This window comes from Psammomys obesus, unplaced genomic scaffold (assembly GCF_907164565.1).
Source record: "Psammomys obesus unplaced genomic scaffold, mPsaObe1.curated_primary_1811, whole genome shotgun sequence".
NCBI classification, from domain to species: Eukaryota; Metazoa; Chordata; class Mammalia; order Rodentia; family Muridae; genus Psammomys; species Psammomys obesus.
The window spans coordinates 11,650,768-11,664,198 of NW_026596162.1; the positions used below are offsets into that span (position 1 = coordinate 11,650,768).

The 13,431-nt window shown below is 46.8% G+C and overlaps 1 protein-coding gene across 2 annotated transcripts in view; it reads right to left on the minus strand.

Annotated features, from left to right (window-relative positions):
• Kif13a (kinesin family member 13A) overlaps positions 1-13,431 on the minus strand; it is a 168,647-nt gene that overhangs the window by 13,803 nt on the left and 141,413 nt on the right. For both annotated transcript variants that reach the window (XM_055595083.1, XM_055595082.1), the window contains exons 27-36: positions 13,258-13,357; positions 11,951-12,077; positions 10,415-10,470; positions 8,331-8,455; positions 7,980-8,156; positions 6,624-6,716; positions 6,341-6,493; positions 4,816-4,893; positions 2,585-2,632; positions 1,356-1,461 (exon numbers count right to left, since the gene is read on the minus strand). In XM_055595083.1, coding sequence (XP_055451058.1) covers positions 1,356-1,461; positions 2,585-2,632; positions 4,816-4,893; positions 6,341-6,493; positions 6,624-6,716; positions 7,980-8,156; positions 8,331-8,455; positions 10,415-10,470; positions 11,951-12,077; positions 13,258-13,357 — 1,063 coding nt within the window. The remainder of the gene's footprint in view (positions 1-1,355; positions 1,462-2,584; positions 2,633-4,815; positions 4,894-6,340; positions 6,494-6,623; positions 6,717-7,979; positions 8,157-8,330; positions 8,456-10,414; positions 10,471-11,950; positions 12,078-13,257; positions 13,358-13,431) is intronic.

Here is a 13,431-nt window from a genome sequence, read left to right on the forward strand (position 1 = left end):
TAATTTTTATGCATACAGCTATTTTGTTTACATGTGTGTCTGTGCACATGCATTCCTGATGCCCAGGAAGGCCAGGAAAGGGCGTCAGGGTCCCTGTGGGTGCTTGTAATCAAACAGGTCTCCTGAAACAGAGCGAGTGCTCTTAACCTCCAAGCCATCTTTCAAGCTCCTTAATGCTTTTCGATATCCAGCTTAAGCTAAGTTCAGATTAATGTCTAATAAGAGAAGCGTAATAAGCAAATAAACTTCACTTATTAGACCAATTCCGGCTCAAGCTGACTCCCTACCTTTGAATGCCTAAAATCATTATAATCTTATATATATTATATCATTATATATTAAATCATTATATATTTTGATATTTATCATTGAATGTTATATTTGCAATGTGATTTACATGGCATTTTATCTATCTATCTATCTATCTATCTATCTATCTATCTATCTATCTATCCACCCATTCATCTATCCACATGTGTGTGTGTGTGTATAAATTTTTTTTTCCTTTGAGACAGGGCTTTCTCTGTGTAGCCCAGCAGACCAGGCTGGCCTCAAACTCAAGAGAGCTGCTTGAGTCCTGGGACTAAAGCAATCAGCTACCATAGCTCTTATGGTTACATTTTAAAGGCAAACAGAAGCTCATTCAGTATATTCAGTAAATGAATACTACATACATTTTCTTACATGCCCCCCTTTCCACAGCCTACATGGCTCTGTGGGACTACACTGATTTCTTATCTTGTTTGGCCTTTGTTTCCCTCTGTTCTCTTTCTGGATTCTTGGTAGGTAAAGTAGAAGACAGAAGCTAATAGTTTTTTACATTTCTATAGGCTCCTGATTTCTCTCATTGTACTGGGAGATTATATATTTACATAATAATACTGCCACTGACCAAATTCATTTCTGCTTTCATTTATGAGACCGTGTTAGATATTGGAGAAAGATTTTCTTAAACATTTGAGTATTTAAAGATGAGAGAGGTAAGTACTCTTTTGGTTAAGAAAACTGAATGACAACCGTGTGTGTCTCAAAACAAAGTCAGAACATGATGAACTGAAAGTGTTTTGGAGAATTTTAAATTCCACACAGAAAGTATTCTTTTAGGCTGGAGGGGGCCCAGCAGATGGTGTGCTTCCTGAGTGTGCCTGAGGCTCTTTCTGTGACCCTCAGCACCACAGACACACACACACAACTATTATCTTCGATATGTTGGACACACAGCAAAAAGAAATTCAGCAAGCGAACACGGGACATTCTAGTTACAAGACAGTTTCTGAGCATCAGCTTAAATGGAATTTGGCTTCATAGCCAAGTTACAAAGGAATTATCACCAAAAGCAATCTTTCTACCGTTACCTTCTTTGCTCCTGCGAGGCGAGTCCCTGGGCAATGTCCCGTAGCACGCAACATCTTGGTAACTGGAGCTGTAGTCAGACATGTCTAACTGGTTCTCAGGCCAGCCCTGCAAAGTGAAAACACAGGTCAACTGTGATGATGTCACTCTAAAAATATGTGAAAAGAAGCCTGGAGTTCTTCTCTTCTCTCTCCCCTCCCTTTTTTTTTTTTTTCCTTATTTTTCATTTTTTTGAGACAGAGTCTGGCTATGCAGCCCTTGCTCACCTCAAACTCACAGAGATCCATTTACCTTTGCCGTTCAAGTGCTGGGATTAAAGGCATGTACCACTGTACCTGACTCTTGTAATTTTTGTACATGCCCCCCTCTTTTTAAACTTTTATTACAAAACATTTCAAACATATATGATGATGATGGTTATACCATGATTAAGACAAATACCACTAAAACCAGAGTAAGAAAACATTAGCATTTTATTATATTTTAAGATTTAATAAAATCATTATAAATTAATGAAAAAAAATTTAGCAGCTAGGCCCTCACTCTGTAGCCCTGGCTGATCTCGAACTCAGAGAATCTGCATGCCCCTGCCTCTGGAGTGCTGGGATTAAAGAGTGAGCATCATGCCCTCTGTGAAGCCAGTTTTGAAAGATTAGGTAGTCCCTTCCCCCTCCTTCCCTCCTTAGAGGCAGCCGATTGCATTAATCTGGCCCTTATCTGTGTGACTGGATAATTTAAGACCAGACCAAGACACTTTTAAAGAAGGCGACCCTTCCAGTCTGCCCAGATAGCAGCACAAGCTGGGATAGTCCATGGCAAACTAGATAGCCTGCTTATTTGACATATGCCTGAGATTGTTAACCATGACAGGGGAAACTCTTCATAGGAACTCATTTTCTCTTCTCAGGAGTTACTGCCTTCTAGGACTGAAGTTTAAGTTTCTTGAGTATGTAAACAAAAATGATAAGCACAGGGGCTGGAGAGATGGCTCAGGGTTCAAAGCACTTTTGCTCTTCAGAGGATATGGGTTCTGTTCCCAGCACCCACAAACAGGCTCACAACCACCTGTCAACCCCATCTAAGGGAGCTCCAACACCCTCTTCTGGCCTCTGTGGGCACCGCATGCAAACAGTGCACACACACACACACACACACACACACATGCCTGCACACAGAGTATGTTCTCAAGAACTCAGAAGGTGTTACACACTGGCTCACTCCATATACATACCTTATCATCTTCATCAAAGCCAGAGAGATCTGGCCGGCTAGAGGAGACCTATGAGAGACGAACATTTTTACTAATATGATTCATAAATTTGATAACCATCTGTTTTTTTTTTTTTTTGTTTTTTTTTTTGAGAATGGGTGTCACTATGGGCTTTGCTAGCCTGGAACTTGCACAGCCTTCCGGCATCTGCCCCCTGAGTGCCGGGGTTACAGGAGTGCATCATGTATACCTGTAAATTTTCTTTTTAATTTATAAATCTATCGGCACAGACGTGGCTGCAGCCTTGTGCTGTCCTTCCTTTGTTCCTGTTTTCTCTCATCAGGTATCATGACTACACTCAAACTGGGGTTATTACTTTCACACATATTTCTACAATTACATGTGGACATACGCCGATAAATAATAAATAGTTTAATGTGCATATTTTACACTTCGTAAGTGCTGTAGCTCTATGCATGATATTTTATATGTGTAATAACTTTTGGTCCCATTCTTCTATTGATGGCTATTTAGGCTGTTTCTAATATTTAAATTTTTTTTTCTTTCTTTCTTTTTTTTTTTTTGGTTTTTTAAGACAGGGTTTCTTTGTGTAGCCTTGGCTGCCCTGGACTCACTTTGTAGACCAGGCTGGCCTCAAACTCCTACAGATCCGCCTGCACTTCATCCTGGAGTGCTGGGATTATAGCGTGTGCCACTGCACCTGGCTCTTAAAAACTTTTTTATTTAACATTTTGTGTGTGTGTGTATATGTGTGGAGATCAGAAAACAACTTGCAGGAGCTGGCATTCTTCTCCACCACGTGGGTCCTGGCAATTCAGCTTAGATGGCAAGTGCTTTTCCCTGCTGAGCTATCTCAAAACAAACAAACAAACAAACAAAAAACAAACAAACAAAAAAAACCCAAAACAACCAAAATCCTCTGTACAATTACTTTTTATGATTTATTCTTCTTTTATGTGCACTGGTGCATGTCTGTCTCTGTGAGGGTGCCAGGTATCCTATAACTGAAGTTACGCTGCCATGTGGGTGCTGGGAATGGGTCCCAGGTCCTCCGGAAGGGCAGCCAGTGCTCTTAACCACGAAGCCATCTCTCCAGCCCTTACGTTTCTTAACAATGGTTCTCGCTCCTTCATTTTTTTGGTACTGTCTAGAATTCTCACTGGCAAGCGGTGTAGAAGGCATTTTAGGACTAGTGATTTCTGTTTAAGTACCATTCACATTTCACAAGTGCTGGTCTAGGTGTATTTTTCTTATCAGTTAGTTGTATATATGTTTTAAGTTGAACTATAAGCTCTTCCCTGATAAATAAGTTAATTATTGAGCCTGTCTTGTAAAAAATTTCAGTTACCCTTAGTCCCAGGACTTAGGTGGTAAAGGCAGGTGATTTCTGTGAGTTTTCGACTCTCCAGGGCTGTATGATGGGACTCTATTTCAAAACAAAACAAACCACCCCAAAAGACAAGGCCGTGTGTGTGTGTGTGTGTGTGTGTGTGTGTGTGTGTGTGTGTGCATTTCCTCTTTTCTTCTTTTGAACTACTGAGGATTGAACCTGGGGCGTTGCATATACTAGGAAAGTGCTGAACCACGGGCCTGTATTCCCCAGCCTAGGAGAGCGCTTTCAACGTATAACTTCCGAGTCTCTCATTACCTGTTCTGTGTGTGTGCATGTGTGCCTGCCTATGCTCATCCTCGCAGAGGGCAGAGTTGCACTGTCTTTTTCTATTGCTCTCAATATCCCACTTTTTCGAGGCTGGGCTCTCGCATTGCCGGCTGCGGCTGGCCTGGCTGGCCCACACGCTCTGGGGACCACCTGTGTCTGCACTCCGTCTCTGGGGTTACAAGAACACACCGCCAGGCCTGGCCTTTCTACTGTCCCCAGGCTTGTGCAGGGGGACTTTTACACATTAACATGGCGTTTCTCAACCTGCGGGTCAGAAGCGAGAGGCACAGCAGTGGGCGTGGCCACTTGCTCTGTGGCCTGGATGGAGAGTGGAAGGCTTCCCTCCCTCTGTTGGCCCGGGGATCTGCGGCCTGGATGTGCCCGAGCTTCCCCGCCGCTGCAGGCCTGAGAATAACCATCGGTCCAGGCGGATCTCCACGGACGCTGTCTGTAGCACCCTGGGCCCGAAAGGCAGGGGCAGCACTTCAGGGCGCCCCTGTGGTTCTGTGCGTGGCCCCGACCCCCACCCTCACTTCCCGGAGGGAGTCACACGGGCCCGGCGTGTACTCACGTTGTGAACGTTCGGCGTGCTGAGGCTCCTGCGAATGTGCCGGCTTTTGGTGGAGAGAGCCTCCTTGACCGTGACGGCCTGTGAACACAGAGATGACAGCTTTGACTATCTTGTCTGGGTATAAACCCACCGTGGGTTTATTTCAGAAGATTCGGAAAACAGAAGGGCAAAAACTCACTATGCAGCCAAAGATGGCTGAACCTGTGAACCCCTGCCTCCACCTCGCAAAGGCTGGGATTACAAGTGCACACTGGCACCGAGCCGGGTTTATGCAGTTCTAGAGTTCAAACCCGGGTGTCCAGGCTTCCTTGGCAAGCTCTCCACCAACTCCGAGTGTATGAGTGCATGATCTCAGATCACGAGTCACACCCACCATCGACCGGCCTCTCGGTGGAACTTCCGCCCTCAAAGTCTTCTTTGAAAAAATGAATTACAACAGCACTCACATGCAACGGTAATCTTGACCACAAGCTGGATAGGATAAGATACCTATGTTATCTGAACGCTGCGGTTAGGGCCTGAGAGCGGCAGTACTCATCTGTAATCCCGGCCGTGAGAGGCAGAGGCAGAGGCAGGAGGACAGCCGCAAACTGGAGACCAGACCAGTATATACATGGAGTTCTAAGCCAGGCAGGCCTCCTGGGCAAGATATTATATTATATCAAAATAAACAAGTACACGTACACACAAAACATATATACACACACACATGCAAACACACAACACACACACATACATCACACAAACACACACATCAAACAAATACACACATCCAAACACATGGAAAATACACACAATACACATACCACATACAAACATACAATATACACACAGAGCACACACCACACAGAACACACACACAAGTAACACACAAACTACATAACACACACAAACACATGCATACGCACCACCCACATGTAAAATACACACAAGACTCATACACACCACATATACATATAACACACACCACACACGAACATACACATACAACACGTAACACATACACACACATACAATACCTAACACATGTCTATGTACAACACATGACACACAAACACACACACTTTTTAACTGATCCATTTTCTTACACCCTGACTGCAGTTTTCCCTCCCTCCTCTCCTCCTGGTCCTCCCCTGCCCCCTCCACACCCCCACAACTTCTCTTCAGAATGGGGGAGGCCTCCTATGGCTGTCAACCAGCCCTGACACATCACCTTGCACTAAGACCAGGCACATCCTCTGCTGCTGACGCCGGACGAGGCAGCTCAGTGAGAGGAAAGGGCCAACCTGGACCCACAGGGGCTCACAGAGACTCAACTGCCAAGCAGGGACATGCACGGACTGACCTAGGCCCTTGGCACATATGTTCCAGTTGTGTAGCCGAGCCTTCACATGGGAGTCCTCACAGCGGGAGCAGGGGCATCTCTGACACACTTACAGCTCCCTTCTCTAAGGAGATGGCTGCCGAGCCTCCCCTCGGGCGGACTCGGAGGGGTGCCTGCCTGGCTGCCGGGGCGGCCACTCACCTGCCTGAGCCGCTCCAGGCTCAGGATGTTCTCCACCTGCAGCACGCCCCGCGTGTACTTCTCGATGTACGTCTCGCCGTCCAGGGTGCCCTCGTTCTCACTCCGCGCCGCCAGGAGGGCCAGCGTTTCCCGGTCCTCAATCTCCTCGGTCGCCTGCGGGCGCAGAAGGGAGGCCACTGTTCTGCGAAGGGCCTTCGCTCATGCTGCCATGCGCTCTCAAAGCACACCGAACGCGCCCCTGACGCCCTCGCATCCTGACATGGCAAGAAGCAAGAAGCGTTACCTTTGGTATGTTGGACACTATCTCATAGGTCACGCCGCAAGAGTAACAGATGTTTATCAGCGATATTCTTCTCTTCAAACTCTGGGTGAAACTCTGGCAGAAAAGGAAAGGAAAGCTGGAGTAAGCTGCCTGACAAAGCTAAGACAAATGCTTCATACTCTGCAAAGTGAAAAAATAACATAAGCACTTCAAGTAGTACAGATATTTTCAACAAAACAGGAAGAAAAAGAAAGAGAGAGAGAGAAAGAAAGAAGAAAGAAGGAAAGGAAAGAAAACCCTGAACCTAAAAAAGCAGGCCATGGTGGCTCACATCTAAAATCCCAGTACATGGGAGGCGGAGGCAGGGGGATTCTTTGTCAGTTTCAAAGCTAGTCTGAGCAACACAGTGAATATAATGGGTTTGAGGCCAGCCTGGGTTACTGAATGAGAACCTGTCTCAAGCAACTAGCTAAATAAAACAAGAAAAGCAAAGAGCAGAAAACAACAAAATTAAAACAAACATTAAACCTAAAATTCCTGTCTCTGGGGGGCAAGATGGCTCTGAGTAAAAAGGTATTTGTGTCCACGCCTGAGACCTGAGTTAGATTCCCAGGACCCACACTGTGGGTAAGTGTCCTGATTCCTATTAGCCCCACAGATGCTTTGTAGCACGTAAGTACAGACACACACTAAATAAATATATAAATGTCATAAAACTCTCTTTTAGAGCATCTTGTCTCAGCCCGGCGTGGTGGTGCACACCCAGCACTCAGGAGGCAGAGACAGGAGCGTCTCGGTGAGCCAGGGTTACATAGCGAGCTCCAGCCAAGGCTACACATTGAGACCATGAAAAGCAAAAGCCCAGCTGTGAACTGGGGGTGTGCTGTGTGTGGCACAGGGGCAGGGACGTAGCATCCGCAGGGGGCTGCGATTTTTGTCTGCTTCTCCTTGGGCTAACTGCCCTTCGTCTATCCAGCGTTCACACAGCTTTCCTAGGACAATCTGAGGAGCACAGGGAGCATGTGGTGGGGGTACCCAAGAAGGACAGAAAAGGGCACTGGATCGGATCTCCTGGAGCTGGAGTTACAGTTCAGTGCAAATCACCCGATTCGGGTGCTGGGAACCAAACTCAAATTCGCTAGATGGACAGCAAGATGCTCTCAAGAGCCGAGCCACGTCTCCAGCCCCAAAAATTACGGATATCCTAAGCAGCGACCGTGCTGAGGTTAATGAGTTTGGGGCTAACATTCCTTCTGTGGTCTTCACCGGGCCACCGTGGTTATATGGGTTTTGCCACCTCTGTTTACTGGTGTCACAAAACATGAGGCAATAACCCGAACGAACATACACGCTACGGCCAGCCGGTCCCGTCACTACCTGCTTGTTATAAACATTGGCTGCAATCCGCTTCCTCAGCACCAACTCCATAGCCGCCGGGTGGCTCAGCTGGACCGTGGCCTTCACTATCAGGTAGATCCTCTCATTCTGTGGGGTGACCCGATTCAAGTGAACAGAATCGTGCACGGAGGAGTCCCAGGCGGCTGTGGCTGAAACCTGGGGGTAGCAGGGTGCGGGGCGACAGAAGCAAGAGGTCCCAGAGAGAGAAAAGTCAGTGCTACTTGCCGTCATCAACTGCCTCAGCTGTTCAGAGTGGCGACACAGGTGGCATTTTGTTCAATCCCCGCCTCTCCCCCAGAGAGCCCTGGGGGGTGGGGGGTGGCGAATTACCTCATCTTCACCATGCTTTATGACGGGCAGGTAGAAAAACTGGCTGCCATGCTCCTTGGGCAGGATGGAGTTCACACCCGACGCGTGGGGGCCCACCAGCTGCTCGTTGGCGCTGAGGTCGTCCGCTGACCAAGGTCAAAGCACGAGATGAGAACAGGGCAAAGGAAGTCAGCTTTTAAGCAAACAGTAACCTTTTAAGACATGCCTTTTAAGGGGGCTGGAGAGATGGCTCGGAGGTTCAGAGCACCGGCTGCTGGGTTCAATTCCCGGCAACCACGTGGCGGCTCACAACCATCTATAATGAGATCTGGTGCCCTCTACTGGCGTGTAGGTGTACATGCAGGCAGAGCACTGTGTACACAGTTTTCCACTTTCTATTTATTATATTTTTTATTAATTAAAAAGAGTCAGCCTCAAAAAGATGGGTTTCGTGACGGCATTTTCCCCCGTGATCCCTCTTGTTGGTTTCCTTCTCTCTCCTGCTGTCAGGTCACATATGTGGACCATGACCCTCTCTTTCTCTTGCTACCTTGAGCTCTATGATCCTCTTTCTACCCAATGGACCCGCACTTCTCTTACCTCGCATAAGATTTTTTAAAACTTAACGGTTCAGGAACTGAACCCAAGAACTTCTGCAAGCTCTACAGCCTAGCTCCCAAATACACCTCTGGTGGATAGAGTAAGGTACTCATATTTTGGTTGACTGTTTTATTCTTCTTCCTACAATTGAAATAGATACTCAAAGATTCACACCAGCAATTACTGTTTCAAAATACAACTATAGTAGTTAAAAAGGTGCCTTGCAAGCTTCCTGTAGGAGAGAGTGATTATCTTCCACCTGGTGTCTTAGTGCCCTCTTACTGCCCAAATACTTTCCCTAAACATGTTGCAGATTTTTTTCTCGTTTCAAACATTAAGGTTGTCCTACTTAAACTCACACTAAATTAATTAATCAAATTGTTTGTTTGTTTGTTTGTTTGTTTATTGAGACAAGGTATATTTAGCCCTGGCTGCCTTGGGACAAACAGACCAGGCCGAACTAAAACGAGCCTCTGCCTCGTGAGTGCTGGAACTAAAAGCGTGTGCTATTGTGTCTGCTTTGTTTCCTGTCTATGGGGTCTATGAAGAGTTCATAATAAGGGATTTTGCTTCTAAAGCCTAATATGTGTCACGCTCAGGAACAAGTTACTCTTTTCAGTCTGGGAGGCTGAGCCATACCAGGCAAGTACTTTATGACTAAGCTATATACCCAGCCCATCTCGTTAAAAGTTTATTATCTATGTGAGAGCCCGTGTCTAAGTGCAGCTTTGGTGTGACATGGCATATGTGTGTGGGGTGTCAGAGGACAGCACTTAGGACTCAGTTCTCTCCTTCTATCATGCAACACCTGGGGACAAACTCTGGGAGTCAGGTTCCCACGCCTGTGTCTCTCACGCCTGCACCTCTGCCTGCTGAGCTCTACTGGACCCCGCCCCACACATGCACACAGCACTTTTGATTTTTGAGGCAGCTTCTAACTCAGATACCCTGGCTGGCCCTGAAGTTGTATCTTCCTGTCTCAGCTTCCCACCTAACTTGGAGGATGCCAGGCCCAAAAAACTACTGGGTGGTGGTACGGAGAAGTCTGAACTGATGACCTTATGCATGCTTGGCTAGCTCTCTATCACTGACCTATATAGCCTCAGCTACAGAACAACTGTCGGTGCAAGGTGACAGCATGTCATTTATGGTACCCGAGCTGCTGGAGGGCGAGGGTGAGGGCACTAGTCAGACAGTGGACCCTCAGCCTTGCCAAACCTGACACACAACCTCCAGGGCCTCTGCTTTTGCAGGTTATGTCAGTCATTAATCTCTCAGAGCACACGTTTTGTGTTCTTGTTTGCAGTTTTCAATGTCCTGAGGTTAGACACCCCATCTTTCCTCCAGTGACCTCATGCCATGCTTGTGCATTCGACCAGAGCCAAACTGTTACCTAGAGTGCCTTAGCAGGAATTACCAAAGAGATTTACACATCAAAACAACGCAAGTCTGAGGAGACAATGGTCTTAGTTTGATGCTGCTGGGACAGGTAGATGCTGACTTACCATTCAGATCCAGGAAGAGAACTGGAATGTGTGTTTCCATCCCAGGAGGTGGGACCCTAAAGTCAACAGCAAAATTTAATCATAAGAACATGTGGGTTTTATAGTTTGTTAATTAATAAAGCACCGCAGAGCCACGGGGGGGGGGGGGGGGGAGACGCTCATACGGGGTTGTGGAACCAACACATTTCTTTCTTTTTAGATTTATTTATTTATTATGTATACAGCATATATACATGTGTGCCTGCAGGCCAGAAGAGAGTATCAGATCTCACTATCGATGGTTATGAGGTACCATGTGGTTGCTGGGAAGAGAACTCAGGACCTTTGGAAGAGCAGCCAGTGCTCGTAACCTCTGAGCTATCTCTCCAGCCCCCTCACATTTCTTTATCATGTCTAGTTTCCTGTGTATACCTCTCTCTGAGTGTGAGGGGCACACACGCCATGGCAGAGGACAACTTGCCGCATCAATTCTCTCCTTCTACCATGTGAGACCAGGGGTTAAACTCAGCTTGTCAGGCTTGACAGCAGAGGCCACTAAGCCGTCTCTCCAGTAAACTATGTTATAAAAAACACGCCATTTTTTTTTTAACGCTCGTGTTGTCACAAGTCATGGGAATTATTGTGACATATAAAAGAACTGCCAGTCATATGCATTACACGTGATTAACTAAAACAAAGATTACTTGAAGCCTTTCAAAAAAAAAAAAAAAAAAAAAACCAGCTCAAAAGGCTAAAGAGACAGCTCAACAGCTAAGCATACTTGCTCTAGGTCCTCTTTCATAGGACTCAGGCTTCGTTCCCAGTATTCCATTGGGACTCACAACTCTCCATAGTTCCAGGAGGTCTGATACCCTCTGCTGGCCTCTTCAAACACCAGGCACACGTGTGGTGTACATAACGTACGTGAGGGCAAAACATTCACATGCCTAAGAATAACGAAATAAGCAGAAGAGCACAGAGGCTGTTTCTGAAGAGCAGGCCAAGTACTGGCTGGGTGCCCAGGTCCCTGACTGATCACATCATGATTCAGTGTTCACTCTCCACCAGGGGTCTCAACCTGTGAGTCACGGCAAACCTCCATCCACCAATATTTACATCAGGATTAGTAACGGTAGCAAAATCACAGTTAGGAAGTAGCAATGAAAGAGATTTTCTGGTTGGGGGTCACCACAACATGAGGAGCTGTGTTGAGGGGCTGCGGCATCAGGAAGACTGAGAACCACAGATCCATTAACCCTGGCCAAATTAAGCACACGCCAGGGCAAATAAGATCTACTTTCTGTGTTCCAACCTTCATCTCAGAAGGAGAAAACAGGATCCAAGCTGCTTATTCAGAGGAAGGGGGGAATGGAGCCTTTCACTCCTAGTCAGGGAAGATGCTGGCTGTGACAGGAAAGTTATCATCAGAGGACAGAGTGCTGGAGATGGGCGGCTCTTCCCTTAGCTGCAGCTGTTGACCCCGGAAAGCCACCCGCACGGCTTGACATGGGCGATGCTCAGCACCCTGCCGGAGCTGCGCAGAGAAGGTGGCCTTACCAGTCAGCAGGGGCCCCCGGGATCCCACTGCCGGGGGCCGGCACCAGCACCGCATTCCTTTCCTCCGTCAGCCCCACCCACTGCTCCACCAGTCTGGCTTCCCGCTCAATGTCATCTTCTGTTTTCTCTGTAGAATGACAGGAGGACGCGAGTGACAGCAGAAGAGAAGGGACAACCGCTAAGGTTAACACAACACATCCACACGATTTATATGTCTGCCACGTGCCAGAGAGGGAGCTTCGGGTCTCGAGACCGGGCACGAACACTCAGACTGGGGTAGGATGTGACACCAGCTTCAGGTAGCAGAGGCCGGAAGAAATAGGCAAAGCAGGGGACAGGAGCCGGAAGGCGGGGATTGTATTATGGGCGCTGTATCTACGGAAGGGTTAGGAGTATACACCGTGTGTTTCTGCTTCGCATACTTGTTAGAATGACCCAGCTCATTAACGGGCACGATGTGGCTTCTGGAAACGACAAGCCACGCTACAAAGAGAGGGTTCAACAGTTTCCTATACCTCCCTCTGTGAAACTTTTACTTGCTTTCATGTTCATTGTGAAAAGGGTTCCACTGGCTGAATTCTTAAATCTTCATGCTCCTAACTCAGTTCTGGGGTTCCCTAGGTAAACTTGTTGCATTTTCACCAGTGGCCTAGGCACACTGGGCTATGATGGTTTACCGGGGAGAATTCTGCTGCTATGAAATGGCGCGACCCCCACATGTACAGGTACAGTATAAAGAACCCTGAATGACCACGAAGTCAAATCGAGGTGTTTGATCACCTATCTATCTATCTATCTATCTATCTATCTATCTATCTATCTATCTATCTATCTATCTCCCTACCTATCATCTATCTATTTATCTCCCTGCCTACCCATCTTCTGTCTCTCTATCTGTGTGTATGTCTTAGGCAGGTGCTTCCTTCTCACCATGTAGGCCATGCTTACCTTGCGCTTGCAGACATGACCCTGCTTCTCTCTCAAAAGCTCCGATTAAAGGCATGAGCCACCGCACTTGGCTCATAAGGATTATTATTATTTTTTAACTTCTTTGTCACTGTACAACACTGGAAAAAAAAGCTGTGCCGGGAAGAGTTTAATCCCAGGCACAATTTTTTTTTTTTAACATTTATTTATTTTGTGTGGGGAATGGGACAAACACACGGCAGCACACGCAGACACAAGAGGACGGCTTGTGAGAGTCGGGTCTGTCCTACTGTGCGGGCTCTGGGGACTGACTTTGTGCTGCCAGGCTTGGTGGCAAGTGCCTTTGTCTACTGAGCCATCTCGGGAACCCCACCACGTACCTTTCTTGTTGCTGACTTTTTTAATCTGCTCGTCTAAGTACTCCCGTCGCTTAATGAGTGCATCTGACCATCGCTCTCTTACACAATTCAAGTCTTCTTCCTGACAACGAGAGAGGGAAGATTTTCTTTCTCTATAGAATGTGTAGACAATGATTCGTTTTGCGTAAAAAAAAA